General features: G+C 38.5%; 1 protein-coding gene across 2 annotated transcripts in view; it reads left to right on the forward strand.

Moving 5' to 3' along the window:
* The window catches only part of gpr26 (G protein-coupled receptor 26), a 60674-nt gene that overhangs the window by 31605 nt on the left and 4649 nt on the right, over nucleotides 1-24420 (forward strand). The window contains exon 3 of one of the 2 annotated variants that reach the window (XM_043712661.2): nucleotides 1475-2516. The exons of the other annotated variant lie outside the window; for it this stretch is intronic. Coding sequence (XP_043568596.1) covers nucleotides 1475-1706 — 232 coding nt within the window. The 3' untranslated portion in view covers nucleotides 1707-2516. Of the gene's footprint in view, nucleotides 1-1474; nucleotides 2517-24420 lie in introns of those variants that run through there. 2 annotated transcript variants of the gene reach the window in all.

Genomic DNA, 24420 nt, shown 5'->3' on the forward strand with positions numbered 1-24420 from the left:
ATTTCAGGATGGTAAGATATAAGTTGAGGGCCACAGGATCAAGTGCTGGTGCTTCAGCTCTTTAAAATTTATCTCAATGATTTGGATGAAGGAGCCAAGTTTCTGGTTGAAAAATGTATAGTATAATAGATTGTTGTTTGGAGACATAGTGTAAGCACAGCAAACAACTACATTTGCACTCGTACAAAGAAAATTCTAATGTCTTGTACAAAGATCGTGGCAAGTATCTTCTAAGAAGCACACTAACAATTCACCTTCATATACTTTGAAAATCAAACCAAGGTACTTTAGAGACATGTGGATGATATGCCCTGAAGGAGAACGTGAGGACGGCAGATGCTGGAGATCAGAGCTGAAAATGTGTTGCTGGAAAAGCGCAGCAGGTCGGGCAGCATCCTGAAGAAGGGCTTATGCCCGAAACATCGATTCTCATGTTCCTTGGATGCTGCCCGACCTGTTGCGCTTTTCCATGATATGCCCTGAACCAAAGATAGAGAGACAGCACCGAATGATAATGGGTCAAAATGATGCATTTTGACAATTATCCAAAAGATAGAGATATTGATGGGTTCAAAAGGAAATTCCAAGAATTAGTCTTACATATCTAAAAAGAAAGCTGCTAGTGATGAGGAGAAGGATGGATTAACTAGAGCTTGGAGTATGCAGAATGGACAATTCTGAGAGAGGTTGCGGTGGGGTGGGACAGGCGGTGAACTTTGGTGGATGAAAGACATAGAGAAAGGGATGAAGGCAGTTACCCAGTTGGGATGGTGTGAGCCAGTGGAAAGTATATATGAACTTGTGCAAATGAGGATATTTTAATTTGTGGAAATTGACGCAAGTCAGCAAGGGAAGGGTATATAATAGGAAATGACCAGGAGATGTAGAAGAAAAGTTGTTATTGGAGTGTACAGGATGGGAAGCCAATTAAATTCAAGTGTCTTCTAGCAGATATTAATTAAATAATTTAAAAAATTGATTTAACTTGCAATTGTAGTTTGATCATAACTTAATGAAACCCATTTAACATAGCCATATGTGATTCTTTGAGATCTTTCATGCATATAGGATAATCAGAAATCCAAGTGAACTGAGTAGAATATTCAGTTTCTTTAGGAGTTGCATTAATCTTTGGTTATAAGGGACGTCAGGAAAATCATGGCATTGAATTGTTGAATCGCCTGAATTATGACTGGTGATCATACTGTTGGCTGGTTAATAAATATCTGAATTTGGAATTAATGTTATCAATTGTTTCAATGGGAAGAAAAGCTGAGATATGTATGTCTCTTGTTACAAACCGCATACTTCTAATTGGATGGAATTAACTTTTAAGGTCATGGTGAAATAAATTTGTTTATAGTGCTTCATGAAAGGGTCTTGAGTGACAAAGGGCAATGTTAAGAAATTCTCGAAATGTAATCTCTTAACAAATGCATTAGAAGCTTCCTGTTAACATTTTGTGTTTTGACAGGCTGGTGGAATTGGCTGTGTCAACACCAATCAATCCATACTGGGGAATTCTTTCCAAATGTTTGGCTTATGGCAAGGCTGTTTCAGACCCCTTTGTATACTCTCTGCTGCGTCATCAATACAAGAAGACCTGGATGGACATTATTAATAGACTGCTTAAACGAAGCTCTTTAAACTCCTCGGCACTAACAGGTGAAACACCAAACAGCAATTTTGTACAAACAACTGAATGAAATAAACTTTGCAAACAAAGTTTGACAGATATGTGCATTTGGGATTTTTATTGGAATATGTGCCCGATGGAATTTTTGACTTTATTCTGCTTTCTACTACTTTAGACAATTATTTTCGTTAATGTTTAAAGGAAAATTCTCACAGCTCACCTTTACACTTTTGTAACTATGATTGATATTTGGTTCTTTTCTCAGGTGGACGTGGATGATTAGTGAGCACTTTCAGTGAGGTCCTGTAAATTCACAAGTAAAGTCACCTTGTAATTTCTGTGGGAAGGTGTAGAATTGCCGGAACTGAAAATAACACGAGCTGAAACACATTAATTGCAGGATAATCATTAATTGTCAACCAATTGAGGGGCAACATTTTGAATTCAATCTCAACTAATTCTGATATCAATAACCATCACTGATTGTGTCTCTTTTTTTAATTCAAAGCTGTATCCATTTGAGTCATCAAATGCAAATAACATGGAGAACTATTATTAGAGAAATAAAAAAAATAGAGAATGCTAGAAATGTGGGCTTACCAGCATTTTTGGACATAGAAAAGATTAACATTTAAAGTCAATGACCTTTCTCCACAGATACTGCCAGACCCACTAAGTATTTCCAGCATTTTCTGTTTTTATTTCAGATGTCCAGCAACAGCAGTATTTTGATTTTCTAATATTAGAAAATATTAGTATTAGAGATAATAATATCAGGGAATAACTTCCTTTGATCTTATTATCTCAGCAACGAACACCAGTCTTTATTGATATTATCACCAAGTTTTTATCTTTCTTAGCATCTTTATCCATTTTTAATAAACCCTATTAATATTGTTTTCTATCATAGGCACTGTTGAATATTTTCAGGTATCTCATGAAAGGAGATGGTGAATAAGTTAGTCCCATTTTTTGTATCTTGACTGATATTGAAATATGTAAAGAATATTTCTGTAAATGTCTTCTTTTCCTTAACTAAGCAGGAAATAGAAATTCAAAGATGCTTTTAATATTTAAAATATTAATATTCAACATCATTTATAGGAGTAAGAATATAACTAAAGTTTTGACTTGACTGGCAGTCACTTCAGAAATACATTTTCTACTAAACCACCTGCTAATTGATTGGCCTACCTTCCAACTTTACTGCTGCTCCTGTTATATCTTAACGTTTGGAGAAGCATGTCCATTACAATTCCTGTCTGTATGGCTTATCAGTCAATCACTGATGTTGTTAAGAATGGTGGCATTTTGCCATAAATTACCAATTTGTTCTAAAAGAGTTACACATACCCTAATCACGAGTTTTCAAACTGATCAGTGTGATGGATATTAGCAACTTTCCAGCTAGTCCATTGTGAGACGTAAAATTGGAAATGAACAGCTTAAATCAGGCAATCCAGCATTCAAAATGATGGGATAGTCTCTAGACGATGCCATGATTTTCTTGTGAAAAACACTTGTTCTGTTACTTTACTTGAAGAATTCAAGCTCCAAAGTGAAATTAATTGTTATGCTAAGGCTCATAAATACTGCACTTGAAACAATCCACAATTATTAAAGGGATAAATGTAGGGGAATGGGTCAGGTTGGGTTGCTCTTCGGAGGGTCGGTGTGGACTTGTTGGGCCAAACGACCTGTTTCCACACTGTAAGTAATCTAATCTAATCTAAGAAATCAATGAAAACAAGTCAATGTTTAATCTCATGTAAAGTGGATATTATTGACTTTACCCTTCCAAAGTAACTGTCTTTTCAGTCTTTCTATTAATAAAAACAATCTGAGCAGATTTTGGAGAAGGTCAAAAAGTAAACGACAGTTTTGCATAATCTGTTGTGGCTTGCATTGATAATTACAGGGTTGATAATGAATTCTTTGTGCAAAAAGAACAAGCAAATCTGAAAGTATAACAACAGCTCAAAAGCAAACAAATTCCAAAGATCCTAGATTCCATATAGTATGTGGGTGATTTCCATCCACAGCCACATTGGAACTGCTAAAATCTTCTGACTCTACCTCCACTCTCTGCCCCCCTTTGCGATCATAAGATTCCTGAGAGATGGACTGGTAGCCAATTCTGCCACTTTTTACCAACTGTTGGTGAGTGGTCTCTGAGTTACAGTTTTCCTTCACATTGACCAGGATCAGCCAAAAATTTTAAACAAGGCCCAACCATTAAAATAGGCCAAGTTTCATTCTACTGCTGATATTTAAAATCAAAGCCAATGAGATTGCAGATCCAAATAATAAAAATGACCACTTACTCTATTTGGTCACTAAAACAATTTAGCCTAATATAATTTCAGACTTGCTAGTTATGGCTGCATAATAAATTCAAAATAAATAGAGATAAATACTTAAGGTTTACTCTTTCTTAGCATCCATGTTACCTTTGTTATAAACCTCATTTATTAATATTGAATTTATTCATAGCAACTAATGATTACTTTCAGGTATCTCACTGAAGTTAGCCTCAAAAGGCTAATGGTGGATAAGTTAGAGTTGTTCTTTGTACCTTGGCTAATAGTGAAATATGTAAAATACATTTCTGTAAATGCCTTCTTTTCCTCAACCAGACAGGAAATAAGAAAGTAACAAAGCCTTTAATATTCAAAGCATTGCCATTCAACATCATTTATATGGGTAAGAAAATAATTAAAATTTTAATTTGACTGGCATTCATTTCAGGAACAAATTTTCTGGTAAACTATTTGCTAATTGATTGGCTTACCTTTCAATTTAACTGCCAATGTTCAAATTTTGTTGAGGCTACCAGGAGTATATGGCCTTCATTTATAATAGATTTTAGTGGGTTTTGAGAAGATTTGCAGCTCAGGTTGAGGTTCTGGGTGTATGTTTACTAGCTGAGCTGGAAGTTTAGTTTCCAGATGTTTCATCACCTTACTAGGTAACAACTTCAGTGAGCCTCCAACTGAAGCCCTGCTGGTGCAGCCTGCTTTCTATTTATATGTTTGGGTTTCCATTGGATTGGCAATGTCATTTCCTGTGTGGATGTCATTTCCTATGGTGATGTCATTTCCTGTTCTTTTTCTCAGGGGGTGATAAATGGGATCCGAGTCAATGTGTTTGTTGAGAGTTTCAGTTGGAATGCCATGCTTCTATGAATTCTTGTGCATGTCTCTGTTTGGCTTGTCCTAGGATGGATGTGTTGTCTAAGTCAAAGTGGTGTCCTTCCTCATATAACTATAAGGATATTAGTGAGAGAGCATCATGTCTTGTTGTGGCTAGTTGAAGTTCATGTATCCTGGTGGCTAGTTTTCTGCCTGTTTGTCCAATGTAGTGTTTGTTATAGTTCTTGCAAGGTACTTTGTAGATGACATTAGTTTTACTTGTTGTCTGTATAGGGTCTTTCAAGTTCATTAGCTGCTGTTTTAGTATGTTGGTGGGTTTGTGGGCTACCATGTAACAAATATTACATTGAACAAACAGGCAGAAAACTAATCACCAGGATACATGAACATCAACTAGCCACAAAAAGACATGACCCACTCTCACTAGTATACTTACATACAGATGAGGAAGGAAACCACTTTGACTGGGACAACACATCCATCCTAGGACAAGGCAAATAGAGACTCGCACAAGAATTCCTAGAAGCATGGCATTCCAACCGAAACTCTATCAACAAACACATTTACTGGGATCCCATTTACCACCACCTGAGGAAAAGAACAGGAAATGACATCACCATAGGAAATGGTGTCAACACAGGAAATGATATCATCAAGCCAAGGAAACCCAAACATATAAGTAGAAAGTGGGCTACACTACCAGTGTTTCATTCGGTGGCTAAATGAAGATGTTACTTAGTATGGTGACGAAACATCTGGAAACAAACCTTCCAACTCAGCAAGCAAACCTGCATCCATAATAGATCTAACTAGAACATTTATTTTTCAAGCCCGTATATTTTCTTACAATTTCAAACAAATATTTGAAGATTGTGTTGTTGCTAGCAGAATAGAATTTACTTTACAAACTCGGGAATGGAAGTAAAACCAACAGCCCAATGAATATTCCAGTTTTTAAGATACCTAACTAAATAATAGTCAAAAGTCACATGACACCAGGTTTTAGTCCAACAGGTTTATTTAAAATTACAAGATTTCAGAGCATAGCTCTTCTGTCAGGTAATGTCTTCACTTTATTTGACGAGGAGCAGTGTGCCGGGCCTAACCCCAGTTCAACACCGGCATGTCCACATCACAAATAATAGTTATACACTTGGATATTATATCACGAAACAAAAGTAAATTTGTTGTGATCAGTACATAATCTTTCCCAATGCAATCAGGAACATAAATACAGTATCAACAATAGCAACATAAATACAGTATCATTGAAACTTCTATACAATCAAAGTTCTAAAATGTTACTAGAGAAGTGGGATTAGTATGGTATTAAACAAAATGGATACTAAATGAATGTTCTGGAATTGTTAAGCATTTAATGATTTACAATCTTAATGCTAGTTGTGTTTTTTTGGAAACTGTTTTATTTTTGTGGTATTTAGCTTGCAAATATTAAGGCAGAAGTATTTTCAGCCACTTAGTTGGGTAGGAAAATAAGATCATTTCACTGTAAAATGGTAGAAATTTTACACATGAGCTTAGAGATTCAATTCAGATTTTTGTTTCACATGTCTTGCACTTATTTGAAAACTACCAAATAATGAATTGTTATCTATTGTGATACCTCAGCATTTTTAGCATTTTTTATACGAAATGCGCATGAAACATTTTAGGCCACTAAAAACGCAGAGATTCAATCTTCAGCCTGAAGTTAGTACCATCTGAATAATTGCACTTATGCACTGCACTGATGATTAACAGGTTTGATATTAGCTCAAGCTTGGCAACAGGGGAGAATAAATCAATCAGTTACCATTGCTCAAGTTACTCAAACTGATGTTATAATATCCGTGTGTCAAGAACTTTGTAAGTCATTATTTTGAGTCACCATTGCAATTGTGGTTGAATTTTTAGGTTCAGAGGAAACTACACAGCAAGTATCCACCTTTCATTATAAATGAAAGGGTATCATTTAATGCACATTGCTTCACAGGTATTGTAGCCTAATGACAGTATAAGCCATATTCTGTTCTTCCAGTATTTAATGATGCATAACAAATACATGCTTCAATTACACAGGTCGAAAATAAAGAAGCTAGTCCATCTAAAACTCTTCTTAGTCCGACTGCAGCAAGTCAGAGCAGAATTTAATAGAGTCTATTGGAATGGTTATGATGGCGGGGTGGGGGGTGGGGGGTGGGCATGGAGAATTAAGAGGCATTAAAAGCATTGGATTTTCACTTTCTAGGGAACTTATCCCCAAATAAGTTGAGGGGTTGGAACACCCCACTGAAGGAAATTTGCCTGTCGGTGGTGAGATATCAATTCGGCTAATTACTGAGCCATCTTTCACCAATTACCTGCCAGGATTTAGTGGTGGTTCAGAAGGCTCTGGTGACACATTGACAATTTCCCTACCTCTGAACCAGGAGGCCCACAGTCCCACCTGCTTGTGTGTACCAACATCTCTGGTCAAGCTGATTGCAAATACGTAGTGATGGTGCAAGGATTGAATGAAAGAAGCACTGTTAACCTATGTCTCTTGAAGGTTGACGAGCAAACTCTACTGGGGTTTATGTCTGGTTGAGGAATCTGATAATGTGAAGGGTGCCCACTAAAACCCAACCCTGGTGAGTAGGAGCCCTGTCATGTTGAAATCCCTACTCTAGTTTGAAGAACAAGTACCTTTGGAAATATTGTCATTTTTTTCTTTAACATTAAGTTCCTGTTAACATTACAAGCAACATTAAGGAGCATAGATTAGATTTAGCAGGGTAGACACACAAACCACATCTCTTTGAACATGGTCTCTGTTGTGAAAACTTCACTAATGACATTTGGGAATAATCTTATATATGAACTATTAACTGTTTATACACCTTTTTTTGTTTAAACTTTTGACTTGATTGCAATCTATTTAATCTATTTAATCTTTTATACGTGCACTAAAAAAATAAACTGATAAAAAACCATAAAATATGCTGACAACATCTCTAATGACAGAAGAGAAGGAAATTAAAAATGCTAAAGTTGCTATAAAAAGAATTAAGAAAAAGTAGTTTGAGAACAAAGTTACAATTAAAATAAAATGGACAGCATTGCATTTTAAGTTCCTAATTTGGTAGTTAAAGAACCACATTGCTATATTAAAGCTGACATTGTTTATTTCTATTTCCATAAAATTTATGGTAACCCAAGAATTATAGCAGAATATCAAGAAGGGGCAAGTACAGGTAAACTGTGGCAAATCTTTTCATATAATATCCTGGATTGCCTCTCACAAACATTCAGCCAAAGTCAATGAAATCAGTCCAGCTAACTGCCTGACTGGGAACACATCAATAAAATTGATGATCATTATAAAAGAAAGTGAACAACTGTAATTGGCACCACTGTGAATCATTGTCAGTGGTGCACACGACACATGGAATAATTTTTAGAATGCACTGTTAGCAAGCCCAGAATTTGTTATCCATCCTATTTGCTCTTCAACTGAGTGACTTGCTGGGCCATATCAGACTGATGCTTTCTTGAACTTCTACAATTCACATGGTGCATTTTTTAAATTTAAAGATTTTGACTCATGACAGTGAGGAAATATTAATGCATTTCCAAGTGAAGATGATCTGGGCCTTGAAGGGGACCTTGCTTGAGGTAGTGTTCCCATTAGTGTGCCCTTGTTCTTTTAGATGGTAGAGTTTCCAGGTTTGGAAGCTGCTCTTGAAGCAAACCAGCTGTAGTGCTGAGCTTGTAAACATCCTGCTGCCGTAGTGCACTGGGGTTGAATGGGGTAAATATTTAAGATGGTGGATGGGCTGTTGATCAAACGGACTGCTTCATCCTGGTTGGTAGCAAGCTTTTTGAGTGTCATTGGAATTGCAGTTATGCTGGTAAGTGGGAAGTATTACCTCATACTCCTGATTTCTACTGTATAGGTAGTGGACAGGCTTTGTACAGGCAGAACAGTCAGTGAATTACTCCCAACAGAATTCTTAACCTCTGATTTGTTCTTATAGCCACTATATTTATATGGCTAGTCCAGTTCATGTTCTCGCCCATGATAAGTCCTACTAATGGTGTGGAATTCAGCAATGGTAATGGTGGTGAATGTCATGGGGAAATGGTTAGGTGATTATTCTCATTAATAGATGATTAATGATCGCTTTCTGGCAGTTGTGTAATGTATATGTTACTTGTCACTTATTATCTTAAGTCTTAATGTTGATCACATTGTGCTGAAAACAGGCACAGAATGCTTCACTACTTGAGGAGTTGTGAATTGTATTAATGCTATGCAAATATGAGCAAGCATTCCCAATTCTGACCTTAAAATGGAGGGAAGGTTATTGATGAAGCAACTGAAATAGGATTGGCCTACGACAGTTCCTGAGGAATCCTGCAGAGATGTCCTGAAGTTGAGACGACTGACCTTCAGCAACCTCAACCATCTTCCTTTCTTTGAAATGATTGTCTCCGATAGTTGTTGGTTTCACTTTTGCTGGGGTTCCTTGCTGTCACACTTAAATGAATGCTGAGTTCATATCAAGGGCAGTCACTCTTACCTCATGTCTCTTATCTCTTTTGTTCATATTTGGTGCAATGAGGTCAGGAGGTGAGTGTCACTAGCAGAATCAAAACTGAGCTTTTTCATAAGTGCTTTTTCATGGCATTGTCAACCACCCCTTCCGTCATGTTGTGGATGATTGAGAGTAGACTGATAGGATAGTAACTGCCTGGGTTGTATTTTTCTACGTTTTGTAGAGAAGATAAACCTCGCCAATCTTCTATATTGTCAGGTAAATGTCAGTATTGCAGCAATACTGGGTCAACTTGGCTCAGTGTCCAGATAGTTCTGAAGCACAACGTTTTGCAATATTTCAGCTGAGATATTGTCTTTGCTTTATTCAGCAATTGGATAAAGGTTGGCATTTGTGATGATGATGTTGACGATTCCCAGTGTTACTCTCTTCTGACTGTATACCGCTGTGCCACCAACACTGATTTGTCTATCTTGCTGATACCTACAGTCAATAATGATGGTGTCTGGGACATTGGCTGTAAAGTATAATTTGGTGAGTATACCTCTGTCAAGCTTATGCTTGATTAGTCCAGAGGACAGCTCATCCAGCTTTGTTACATGTCTCCGTATTTTTGTTTTTGATGCCTAGATCAACAGTGGTCTTATTATTATTTGACTTTTCTGTAGCAATTTGATATGACAGAATGGATTGCTAGGCTATTACAAGAGTCAACCACATTGATATGATTTGGAGACACATCTTGATCAGACTGGGTAACAATGGCAAATTTCCTTCCCTCTCAGGCATTGGAGGACCAATAGTTTTGTGATTGTTGTTATAGATTCGAGTGTTTCTATTTAAATTTCAGGTTTGTAAAAGAAATTTAAATTTCACCAACTTGCAGAGCAAGAGGTGAACTTGTGTTTCCAGGGAAGTAGCCTGGGCCTCTGGATTAGTGGTGCAGTGACATCACCAAAATGCCTTTGTTTCAACTTTCTGCAAGCTGACAAATCATTCCATTTTGCAACTAACCATGCATCCTGAGGGTTCCTTTAGGGTAAAATTGAAGCAGATCCTGTCTTTTTTCGTGGTAGACTGATACTCAATGAAAATTCCTAGCGTGCTATCAAGAAACATATCATTTGATAGAAACACCACCTGAATTATTCTGTATCAGAAGATTATTCTGAAAAATAATCTAGAAGGTACATCATTCACTGTCACAGAGTCAAAATCCTGGCATTCCCTTCCTTATGGGTGTACCTGCATCACATAGAATCCAGAAGCTCAAGAAGGTGACTCACAAGAGCAATTCAGAATGCACAATAAATGGCCACATCTTGTGAATAAACAAAACATAGTGATAGTATTTCTCATTGCATGGGTTTCACTTGAGTATGTATTTTATCAAACTGGAACAGTACTATTCATTTAAATGAACGTATTTAAATTCTGTTGTGTTGGGCACAGATAAATTTATTTTACAATAGTCATTATATTAAATTAACTTTACTGTTGTTCAATAATTCCTAATTTTATTTACAATCACAATAGACTTGGAAACTAATGCATTTTTTAATGAATAACAAAAGGTACTTAATTATTTACAATAATTGAAGAGAGTGCACATTCCCTAGCATCATTGGTTGACTGGACTGGATCACTTAGGCTGAACATTGGGAAAACAAATATAGACTAAACCATTAACTACAGAGTTCAATATGAATTTTAAATATGCAGTTTTTTTTCTATGTCTGGAAATATTATTTTGTACATGTTACGTAATAGAGTTAACATCTAGAACCCATCGTAGCCTTATCCAGCCATAATGTATTTATTTCGCCTCTTATCCTAATTCTTTAGCTGTAATACCTTAGCAACTCCTCCTGAATGCACTACTTACTATAAAAGGATTGATAGTTTGCTACTGCGACATGCAGTTCAGTGAACCTGCACTAGGCTGCAATATAGCAGTAATTAAAAGCACCCCTGAGCATAATAGTAAAGTTTTCATGTAACTTTATTATTGACTGCTGTTTCAATGATCATCAAATTATGAGGTGTTGTGAATCTCAATTATCTTTGGTGTGCCTTTTTTTCCATTTTGTTAGAAAAGTTTTGCCTGCGTGGCTCCATCATATAATGCAGTTATCATTTGTAATAAGATATTGACAACCTCTTTGAAGTGCATAGTTTCAAGCAATCAGTGCCTGGGGACCTTTAGCATGTGGGTGAACAGTAAAATTCCACTGGAAAGAAGAACAAGATAATTGGTTATCCTCTTCAATTGTCAGTGGCAACAAGGTTTTGCTTTTTAATCCACTTATGTTCTGAACTTTCTTGAGGTTGTCTCAAATATTCTTGTAAGATTCCCTGCATTATGCCCAATGTATGAATTCAGATTACTTAATATATTAACTATCAATCTTTAGAAAGTTTAAAATGCTTACGATCTGTACAGACTTTTTTTTCATTATTTAATCAACTGGCTGGTGTATTTGTTGTTAAATTTACTGCAATTCAACTTGTGAGAAGTTAATGTAAAGCAGTGCCAATCATCTGCAGCAAAGCTTCTTGAGTAGTGTTGTCTGAGTTATATCCTCAGCTTAATGTTTTTCAGCCCCAACAGCTGAAAAGCAGCCTTGTTTATAGTGACCAAAGCACCGGAAAGCCTGGCTGTGACTGTAGCAAATAAATCCATTGATAACAATGAAATGTCAATAAGATGAAGTGTTCACATTAAAGGCACATTAAAACGTGAACTATCAAAGAACACATGGGCTGGAAAGTGTTAAACACAAATGAGTATGATGTATGTTACATCTGTGATGTTGAAAGTGATTATATGTCTGCATAAAGAAATATTAGATACCGTATTATATTTTTAATATATGGGAATGTTGTTTGAATTTGCAAAAAAAATGTTTATTGTGATTTTATTAAAGTTAATATGAATGTAGAGAAACACTGTGTCAGGGTAATTTGTCCTGATTGTTGGAGGAATTTTTCACTGTCCTTTGTATGAACTTTCTATGCTTTTGACTGACGAGATTCGTCCTTGCTTTAGGATTCCTATTCCTTTGAGCATAAGCATGCATTTTATCATTGAAAGGTCAGAACACTGATGTGAAGTAATTAATGACAGAAAGAAATGACACATTACACTGTGGCAAGGTATTTGCAGTCTGTAATACTAGAACACTGCTTCAACATGTCTTTACAATCGCTGTGGGTTTGATACAAGTGCAATAAATGTTACTTCTGTACTGCAAACCTTACAATAATCCCAGAATGAAAACAGTTAATATGTTTCTATGTTAATCTTCAAAATGGTAAAGAAAACTAATAGAACACATAATTCCATTTTCATGATCAGTGATGAAAATTTTCTGAATATTTATTGGAAGCACTGTTTCGTTTGAAAAGTGCAAAGGTCGCAAAACCCTTAAGCTTTGAACAACAATGGATCTCCTGCATTTCCTCTCACTTCGCACACATTTGCGTTATGGTGTTTATAATCCTATTCCAAAAATAGATGTCAAATTTCATCTTCATTAATCAGGAAAGTCTGAGAGTTCTATGGGATAATTGAAACAGTTAAATCTGTCAATATGTTTAAGCAGTTTACTTTATACAAACTCTATATTTTATACTCTGGAAAGTATTCAGAACATGGCAACAATCATTGGTTAAATGTCACATTGGTAAAATGTGCGCTGATCAAAACGACTTCTCAGGAATGTCGACACTATTGATCTTCATGGATCTGGTGAACATACTTTAATAGACAAAGAAGAACATTCTGTGGCATCCACCACATCTGCTTAACATAATTTACAAGTTTCACTGATTGCACTAATTTTGTCATATCCATATCTTCCTTTTCATGTTTTTATCTTTCACTTTTTGCTTAATCCATTTGTGTCTCTAATTGTTTCACTGGAGATTTATTCCAAATCTGTCATGAAAGTATGGGATTTACGGAATTTATAATATGAAATTAATTCAATCTAAAACTGGATAAAACCTCACACCTGTCCATGATGTGGGGCTACCATCACTTAAAGCTAACGTGACATTTGTAAGTGGGGAAATGCATTCTGGAGTCAGGAGACAGTGGAAGTCATAGCAAGGCAATTGGAGACTAGAGAGAAGACTGTTAAATGATATAACAGGCATGATAGTGTACAGACCTAGATGCCTCAGAGGCAAATAGTCCTTTTTCTTCTGGTGGTCCATGCAAAGGCATGTCATGAAGCAAAAGAAAGGCATGGAAGTTAATCCCCTGAGGGTGGCCCTCAGGAACTGTTTTAGTGCTACAGGAACTTTAACAACTTCATACTAGATGTAATGAATGTAGTGATTGTAATGACGTCAGCCATGTGGATCTCTTAAAATATGAGTTGCTGTTAACCTGGTCCAATCAGGGAGTCCTAGTTGACAGATAAGAACAGGAGTGACAGACATCCTGTTCACCTGAGAGCTGGCTCTGACTGGACCAATATCAAGTACTATGCACTTGTAAATTCAATGTGACTTGGTGAGGGGATACCGGCTTCCATGGGGTTATTTCAGTGTCAATGAGAGAAAAAAAATCCTTCTGAAGAAATTCACTTGCAACAGTCATCTTTGAGTTGGGGTAAGCATTTCTGGCATCATGCCATTGTTTAGCAAGCTTGACTCATTCGATCCTGCTGTTGAAGACTGGGCACAGTATGAGTGCATTATTTTTCCAGTCAAAATAACATTGGGGCAGATGAAAAACAATGAGTAATTCTCCTGACAACTTGTGGACCTGCAGCTTTTTCGGTTACGAGGAGCCTAATGTTTCCTGAGGCACCAGATACTCAAACTAAGAAATATTATGACACCAAGTTTCCTCTAATTCTGAGATGCAATTAGTTTTACTCAGCAGTTTGAGAACCGGAGGGATCCATGTTGGGATTTTTGACACGGTTAAGATGACTGGCAGAGGCATGTGACTTTGATTTCACCTTTAATGAGATGCTGACAGACTTATGATATATGGAATTAATGATGTAATCATGCAAAGGCACCAAACAGTTGAAGCCCAACTGAACGTCAAGCAGGCACTACAACTGGCTTTGTCACTAGTGCAGAAAGTGGAGCATGGCAACTACAGGGTATGCCGATGGAAGTGGATCTCCTCGTCAGGCTGACTGAGCTGTGGGAACACCACTTGAGTGAAGGGAATTGCATAAGCCTCACTCAGGACATATCCTGATCAGAGGGATTCTAGGTCAGACAACAGCAAAACCACATAACAAGCCTTGATGAAATGGTTAAAAGTTTCTTCAGAGTTCGGGCTGGCAAGACCTTATAGTTGCTGCCGATAAATGGACTCAAGACAGTAAAAGAGTCCCACTAGATCTAAATAAAATAAGAGAACTAATAGAGTGCACACCCTGAAAAGCCCACCTACATCTGGCTTGGGACAGTTAAATTGCTCAGCAACATCCAAATCAGAACCAATCAAAATAAATGTCTGGTTAAATAGTCACCCAATTCTAATAGAGATTGATACAGACACAGCTATATCAGCAACGCAAAACCAAATTTAACAAAATTCACTCTGGATTCTGGGTTCCTGGCTGCACAGTGGCCCAGGGGTTAGCACCATTGCCTCACAGTGCCAGGGAACTGAGTTTGATTCCAACCACAGTTTACACATTCTTCCCATGTCTGGGTGGGTTTTCTCTAGGTGCTCCAGTTTCTTCCCATTGTCCAAAGATGTGCAAATTAGGTGGATTGACCAGGCTAAATTACCCTGTAATGTGTAGGTTAAGTGAGTTAGCCATGGGAAATGCAGGGTTACAGGGTAGGATAGGGGATGGGTCCCGATGGGATGCTCTTTAGAGACTCGATGTGGATTTGTTAGGCTGAATGGCATGTTTCCACACTATAGGGATTCTATAAAGAAAAACCTTTAAGGTTGAATAAGGCCTCAGCTATTTGGAGAACCTATACTGAGGAAACTTTACAGATTAAGTGTACAACTTTGGTTCCGGTCTTGTATGAGAAGCAGCTGGTTTATGTACCACCAATTGCAATAAAACATTTGGGCCCAAGCCTGATGGGGTGAAATTGAGAAAGATTCAGCTAGATTGGCTCAACATTTTTTGATTAGAAAATGGCTGCCTGAGTGAAGTCCTCATTAAATACCGGGAGGTTTTTCAGGAAGGTCTGGGGACTATCAAAGGAGCCAATGCCACCTTGCTTATTGAGCAGCAAGCAAATCCATAATTCTGAAAGGTCCACCCAGTGGCATTTGCCTTATGTGCAAAAGTAGAGGCAGAAATCAGGAGGCTGGGAAGTGAAGGAATCATCAAACCAGTCTAATTTGTGGAATGGGCAGCACCAGTTGTATGAATTATGAAGCCTGACAGATCAGTTCTCCTTTGTGGGGATTTTAAATGAATGCTAACTTGTTTTTTGCAACTGGAGGACATGCATGTAAAGCTGGTGGGGAGGTTATCCTTCACAAAGCTGGACATGAGCCATGCGTACTAGCAATTGTGGTTTAATGAGGATTCCCAGATATATACTACAATTAATACCCATAAGGATTTGTACCAATATACAAGATTGCTATCTGGGGTATCATCAGCCTGTGCCATTTTTCAGAGGACAATGGAGAACATTTTACAAGGTCGACTTCAAGTTGCCATTTATCTGGATGATGTGCTAGTAATATGGAAAATCAATCAAGGACACTTAGAGAATTTGGGTATAGTTCTTTGACCTTTGTCCAAGGCGATGTATACCTTAGAAAATAAAAATGTGTATTTTAGGCACCCCAAGTGACCTGCTGGGGTGTCAGAGTCGACTAGACTGGGTTACATCATTTGGATGATAAAGAGAGGGCAATCCAATGTGCCCCAGCTCCCACGAGTGTACCAAAACTTAGATCTTTCCTTGGATTGATGAATTATTACGGAAAGTTCATATGTAAACTAGCCTCCATCCTGGTACCATTACATCTGCAATTGAGAAAAGTTCAGCCTTGGAAATGGTCTCATAGCCAAAACGTCGCCTTTAGGGAAATGAAGAAGCAACTTTCATTGTCTAAACGTTTGGCATACTTTGACCCCAAGCAAGATCTGCTACTGACATATGAAACTGCCCCATAAGGTATTGGAATAGTATTGACTCATGGATGGCCCAATAGAGAGGAACACTCAATAGCATGTACTTCCCAGACTTTGGCTGATGCAGAGTGTGAATACACCCAGATAGAGAAGGAAGGTTTGGTGGTCATCTTTGCTGTGAGAAAGTTCCATCGATAAATTTATGGACATAAGTTTGTAATTGTAACAGACCACAAACCCCTACTGGGCTACTCAAAGAGGACAAAGCCATGCTGCCCAGAGTTTCAGGTCAAATTCTGTGATGGGCTCTCATTCTAAGTGTGGCGAAGGCCAAGTAACAAATGTGGATGCCTTGAGCCACCTCCTCCTGGCAGATGCACCACCAGTGGTGCTACCAGTGAATATGTCTGTTCTGCTTTTAAATCTTCCCATCACTGCTGACAATATCGGACTATGGATGCAACAAGATCCAATCTAGGCAAACGTTAGAATGATTGGTTGTGACGGGGGAAACAAAAAGGCCATCATAACCAGAACTGAAATGTTTTTGGACCTGGCGAGATCAGATTACCGTAAAGGATGGCATTTGTATTATGGAGAGCAAGAATGATTGGCCTGAGCAAATGTCATTGCCAAATATGAACAGAACTTCATGAGGGTCATTCAGGTGTGTCCAAAATGAATATGTTGTTGAGAAGTTGTGTCTGGTGGCCACGATTGGATTCAGACATAGCTGTATTCGTGGGCAGTGCCCAGAGTGCCAACAAAAATTAATGAGAAGCAGCTGGTTCAGTGACCACCAATTGCTCTAAAACATTTGGGCCCAAGCCTGATGGAGTGAAATTGGATGACAACGATTCACTTAGATTGGCTCAACATTTTTTGATTATAAAAATTAGGAAGCCGATGGGTCGGCTCTCCTTTGTTGGGATTTTAAACCAGCCAATATCAAATGTAGACAAAACTTAATGCCAGCAGCTCACCCATATTCATGGGAATGGCTGGATACACCCTAAACTTGGTTACATGTCAACTATGCCAGTCCTTTCATTAGCCATTGTGGATGCCCATTCAAAGTGGTTGGACATTCACAGAGTTCATTCATCAACCATAGGGACAATGACTGGAAAACTGCGAGCATCTTTTGCAATATCTGGACCCTTGGAACTATTGGTCACAGACAATGGGTCACCATTTACCTCAGAATTCAAGCATTTCCTGAAGTCAACTGGCATTCTTCATATAAGGATAGCTCCATACAATCCATCACCCAGTAGTCTGGAAAGACCAGTCCAAACTTTGAAATCAGGCTTAAAGAAACAGCCTACAGCTTCACTTGATACCAAAGTGGCCCGGTTCCTATTTGATTATAGGACCACCCTTCATGCAACTAAAGGGATAGCTCTAGCAGAGTTACTAATAGGGAGAAGACTCCACACGAGATTAAATCTGATCTTCCTGGACCTGTGGGGAGGGAATGAAACGGCATCAGGAACACCAATGCTGGACAGAAGACTCTGCTAAGAAAAAGACATAGTTTACTTCAGGAGTTGAAGTTTAATACCGAAACCATGGAAATGGCCTTGCCTGGGTGAAAGGCATGGTGGAAGTGAGGTCAGGTCATATGACGTACAAAGTTCAGGTAGATGAGGCGGCCCTGAACAAGCACATGGACCACATGAAAGCTGCAACCTCACAAACAGTGCTGGAGCAAAACATACCCAGCTCCTCAGAACAACCAGAAAGGTTGAGGGTTCTCCCCTTCCATCCAGCATTGAAGAAACCTCGGAGTCCGAGATGGACACAGCGGATGTTGCAGCCTCGACGCCTTTGTCGTTTGAAGAAGAGGATGAATTTTTTCTCAGACACTCTGGGTGCAAGAGGTGGGCTACAGTCCAGTACATGTCTGAGGCCGAGTCAGAGGTACCGGACCTGGTGCAAAAATGTCCCTGGAGAGCCGACAAGAAAAAGAATGTGCCTACGTACCCAGACATAAAGGGATGGGATATAGTGATTGTGGACCTTGTAGTATGTGAGTTCCCTGACTGGAGCTGTTAATCTGGCCCAATCAGGGAGTCCTGGCTGATAGATATAGACAGGAGTGTCACAGGTTCTGTTCACTCTGAGAGTTGGCTCTGAGGGAGCTGCATCAATGTCAAGTACCAAATAAAGGATGGGGTACTAGCCTCTGTAGAATTATTTCAAGGATCAGTGAAATAATCTTTCCTATTATGCTGTCAACAGCACACCTCATTTTACATACTGCTCCATTCACACACCCTTCATTTGCTTACTGCCCATGTTCATAGTCTTATGCAATGCTCACAAACCTAGCACTGTTGCAGGCCTCACATTCAAACCTTTTGACTTGCAGGCCATGTCAGCTGTTCAACTATGGCAGCCACATCAGCCAAACATATTGCACTGCACTCACTGCCACACTTTCCTCCATCTGTCAGGACACAATAGAGGGAGCAGCTTGGACAGGAACACTCTTGTCCTCACACCCTGAGATGAGATCATTATGAAAACCATTGGAATGGTCAACAGGTCCATGGCAGTAGTAATGCTGAAAACAGAGGAACCAACTTTCGGCAGCCCACATTGCCCATACCTCACAATCTTTTCTAAAGTACAAACTCCAGCTTGTGTCACCATATCACATTTATTTCCCATCCTTCCCTCACCACAACCCTTTAATCTACCTGTCCCATTTCACTGGTCCAAATCTCTCACAGTTTACATCCCCAACTAACCTTGCACTGTTGGTCTCTCTCAGTCTCTTTACCTAATTCATTCATATAGAATGTATATAGCTGAGTTGCCCAGCAATGATCCTTGCAGCATATCACTCGTGAGAGCCTGTCAACATGAAAATGCTAGGTTTATCACTAACTTGCTTCCTGTCCATGAATCTATCCTCCATCCATGCTAATATACTTCCTCAACTCGATGTGTTCTTTTCTTGACTGTTAACTTCTGTATGCCACCTTATCTAATGCCTTTTGGAAATCCAAGTGTACAATATCTACAGCCAGTAGATTAGTAACATCCTCAATACTATTAGTAACATCCTCAAAAATAAGTCTAATAAATTTATCAAATATATTTTGATTATGTAAAACCATATTGAGTTTTGTCTAATTATGTTTTGTGTTGCATTGTTAAAATTTCTCTAATAATACATTTACACATTTTCCTGATGGCCAATGTTAAGTTAACTGGCCTCTATTTCTCTGTTTTCTCTTTCCCTTCTTTCTTGAACAGTGGTGTTAATTTGCTATATTTCAGTCTGATTGGCCCTTTCTAGAAACTAAAGTTATTTTAGACCATCATAACCAGTGTATCTGCTATGTCTACTGTTATCTTTTATAGAACCCGTGGATTTAGATCAATGGTCTGGAGAGTTTTATCAGCTTTTAGAACCTTTAATATTGCTGACACCTTTTTCAAATCTGATATTAATTACCTGAGGTCCTTTAATCTTGTTGTCCACTTGGTTGCCCTTTCTTTCAGGTATTTAATTTGAACCTTTTATTGTGAAAACAGACAGAAAATATGTGTTCAACGTCTCTGTGATTTTCTCACTTGCCCACAATAATTTCTCATGTTGCTGTCGCTAAGGAATCAATATTTACTTTAACTACTCTCTTCCTGTTTATATTCTTATAGAAGTTCTTACAATCTGTTTTCATATTTAGGTTATTCTCATTCTACCTTTCCTCCTGATGTTTCTTAGCTGGGTCATAAGTGGCACAGTGGTTAGCACTGCTGCCTCAGCACCAGAGACCCGGGTTCAGTTCCTGCCTCAGGCGACTGACTGTGTGGAGTTTGCACATTCTCCTGTGTGTGCGTGGGTTTCCTCCGGGTGCTCCGGTTTCCTCCCACAGTCCAAAAATGTGCAGGTTAGGTGAATTGGCCATGCTAAATTGCCCGTAGTGTTAGGTGAAGGGGTAAATGTAGGAGAATGGGTTGCGCTTCAGCGGGTTGGTGTGGACTTGTTGGACCGAAGGGCCTGTTTCCACACTGTAAGTAATCTAATCTAAAAAAAAAGATACCTGCTTGTTGCCTTGCATGCTGAATATAAATGGGAGATAGACTGAGTTTCTCCAGCACTTTCTGTCTGGCCTGTCAGCCAGCCCATACAGCTGCATTCCAACCGAGGTTATTCAGTCTGAAGCTGAGTCCGCAAGTCCTGAAGCTGTTCTAAAGTGTCCTGAAAAGCCTTCAGTAATCTTCCTCCAGCCCCACTGCAGCCATTAATATGCAAGAACACTGGACCATGCAGCACAGGAACTAAGGAAGATCATGAGAGTGAATGGCTGTTGAATTTACTTATTGAAAGTGTTTTGAGAACAAAGTTTTAAAAAAATCATTCATGGGATGTGGATATCACTGGCTGGACCAGCACATGTTGCCTATTCCTAACTGTCTGAAGGACAGTTAAGTGTCAGTGTCATTGCTGTGTTTTGGGAGTCACATGTTGGCTAGACCAGGTGAGGATGGCTGATAGATGGTTGAAAACAACAATGGTTAGATGGTCAGCATTAGGCTAACTCTTAATTCCAGATTTTTTAATTTAATTCAAATTTCACCTTTGAAATTTTATTGTGTTTGGATTCAAACTCATGGACCGAGAACATTAGCAGAGGGTTTTAGATTACCATGATGTCACTGTATCACCAAGTTGTCAAGAAATTGTTGTGTTCTGTTGTCTTTTATTTCAGGATGTTGGTCAAAAGAACACTGGGATGATTCATAATAAATAAATGGACAAGTGAAAAGAGTGCAGCTGAAGTGGTCTAGGGTATTATTCAGGATAATCTGATGGAGGTACTGGCAGATAGCATTTCAGGAACAATATTGTCCTTCCGAATATTATTTTTCTTCATCCCCTTCCCCCGCTCCTTCATGAACTTCTCTTTCTGTCTTCAGAGACAACCTCTCCTCTCCACTCCCTCTGCTCTATCTCTGTGCTGGAGCCCAATAGCAAGTGTATCTACTGTCTTCATGGTTGATAGTCAGTTTCTGATCAAAGACCCTTCAAATCCAATCCATCCCTTCTCATGGTCCAGTGCCAGGCCCTTCTGGTTGATGAAACTTCAATCAACTCCTCTAAAAGAAACCTTTATAGTGCTTCACTCACTCCACGTAGCAAAAAAATGTCGAAAGCACCTCAGTTGCAAGTTTACATTTAAATAGTTCTAGTGGAGTAGGGTGCGGGGTGTTGAGGGGTTTGTTTCCTCAACACATTTTCAGCAGTCCATGCTTAACACACAGTATAAACAGGGCCCGTGAGGTGCAGAAGGGCCAGGCATGCTTCAAATTCGCTTTAGAAACTAATTGGCATCAGAATCTGTCTGCACCACTTGCTTCTGGTGCTTGCACTGATGTCTTTCCCACTCTGCTGATTGCCACATATTTTGGTAAAAGCTAACAGGGCCAAACCGCATTTTATTTTTTTTTAAAATTGCTCCTGCAATCAAGGGTGCTAAGAACACAAATTTATTTCTGCAACTTAAAGTGTGCTGATATAATTATTAGGAAACAGCTTTGCAATACATTCAGCAGATCTGCTTCATCTTCCATGAAATTTTACTTACATATGTTCTAAATTGGCTTTTCTACTGAACTGTCAGAGCAATGTTGAAGATTTGGATCATAAAAGTTCATTGCTGCTGCTCGAAGGCCATTTTCATCACAAGTCCTGACAAGGTTTACTCTGCCTGTCTCCAAATAATCCAGAAGATATGTTGTAGAAATGCACTGTGATGTATTTCTCCCGTGTCATCATTAAGCATTCTGAGATTGACCAGAGCATAAACTAATTCTTGGCAAACAGTCCCTTTTACTCTACCCTGTTAAGGATGTTAAACTAAAGCTGAGTTAAAAATCACACAACACCAGGTTATATTCCAACAGGTTTAATTGGAAGCACACTAGCTTTCGGAGCGTCGCTACCACCTGATGAAGGAGCAGTGTTCCAAAAGCCAGTGCTTCCAATTAAACCTGTCTGACTATAACCTGGTGTTGTGTGATTTTTAACTTTGTACACCCCAGTCCAACACTGGCGACTCCAAATCATAAAGCTGAGTTAGTCAGCTCTAAACGTCACCAGTATCTACTTTTGTCTTTCTCATACGAACCATTTTATAGTCTTCACCATTCATGAACTCCTACAGCTTAAACATGGATTAGTTCATTATGCATTAACTTGAGAGGGAATTTTTATGTCTTTCTTTTGACAGATAGGTATGAGATGCCCATTTATGAACTAAAGAGAGGGATTTGAAAATTACATTGCTATTTGTAGTTAAATTGCTATCATGATGTAAATGTTAATATAAACATTTTGAGTGAGCTGTTAACATCAATGTTCAGGGTAAGCATTTTTAGTTCAACAATTGCATGAATATATCAATGATTGCACTAGTAACTTTGGAATCATAGAAGTCACAGTGGAATCACAGTGGAGAAAGAGGCCATTCGGTCCATCGAGCCTGCACTGACCCCCCGAACAGCATCCTAACGAGATCCAGCCCCCAAAGCTATCGCTATGACCCCGTATTTACCATGGCTAATCCACTTAACCTGCATATCTCTAGACTATGGGAGGAAACCAGAGCACATGGCAGAAACCCACAGAGACAAGGGGAGAACTTGCAAATTCCACATAGACAGTCACACAAGGCTGGAACCAAACCTGGGTCCCTGGCACTATAAAGCAGTAGTGCCAATTATTTAATGGACATCTTTGTTTATTGTCCTATTATATAAAATGTACAATGTGCCAGTCTAGATTTAATATATTGAGCAATTAGCTTGCAAATGCTCTGATCCTAAATCAATGGACTGAATTGATAATATTGATCACATACAAATTCTGAAAGCTGTTCAGAAGAAAAGAAAGTTTTTTTTTCTCAGCTGAAATGGGTCAGTGCTAACTAAGATAAACATTTTACAGAGCATAGTGATAGTATTATCCTGTACATAACAATCAACATGAGATGATAATGATTATCATCTGGTCGCCACATTATTTAAAAAGTATGTAGCAATTGAAATGGCAGGAAAACAGTGACAATGACAATCTCTTGTACTCGCAGGACCCTTTTGAGGAATTTTCAAACAGTCTAGTAAATAGCCTACACAAAAATATGGAAAGGAGATTTTTCCATTTGGAAATATATCAATGATGTTGGAACCCAATTTACAATTTTGAACTACAGACTGTCAGAGTGTGGGTGATCATATCACAATAACTCCAATTCTCAAAGGGACTGGAAGATTTTGGAGAATTTTATTTTGTGTGTATGTTTCTCTAGGTTGAACAGATGTACTGCAGAATGAGCTGATTGGGTGCAGACCTGTGCATGGTGAATCTTTCCCCTCATTTCATTAATAAATTCAGGCTTAAGAATGTAAAAACATAATAAACAAAAACCAAAATAGACTATACGGCCAGTCAGACTGTTTCACTATTCATTATAATCAGAGTTGGTCAGCTTCACCTTCTGACCACACTCTTGGTCTCTTGATTCCCTAAAAAGCCAAAAATTCCCTCTATCTTAGCCTTAAATGTGCTCAATGATGGAGCCACCACTATTCTTTGGAGTGGATGATTCCGAAAAGTCACAATCTTCTGAGTGAAGAGATTTCTAATCATCTCTGTTCTAAATAAACTGATGCTCTGGACTCCCAGACAGGGGAAATAACTTGTCAATGTCCACTCTGTGAAGCGCCCTTAGAATTTGGTATGTTTCAATCCAACGACTTCTTATTCTTCTAAACTCCGGAGAATATAGGTCCAATTGACTTAGAAACCTAAGTTTTCTCCGATCCCAGGAACAAATCCAGTGAACCATCACTGTACTTTGTCTAATGTAAATACAGTCGTCCTTAAATATGGAGGAAAAACAGCACTCAGTACTTCATGTGGTCTCACCAAAGCCTGACATAAAATTGTAGTTATTCTTCTTTATTTGTATAATCAAATCTCTTGC

The sequence above is a fragment of the Chiloscyllium plagiosum genome, unplaced genomic scaffold, assembly GCF_037043375.1.
Source record: "Chiloscyllium plagiosum isolate Xiang-an unplaced genomic scaffold, Cpla_swu_hap1 HiC_scaffold_22, whole genome shotgun sequence".
NCBI lineage: Eukaryota > Metazoa > Chordata > Chondrichthyes > Orectolobiformes > Hemiscylliidae > Chiloscyllium > Chiloscyllium plagiosum.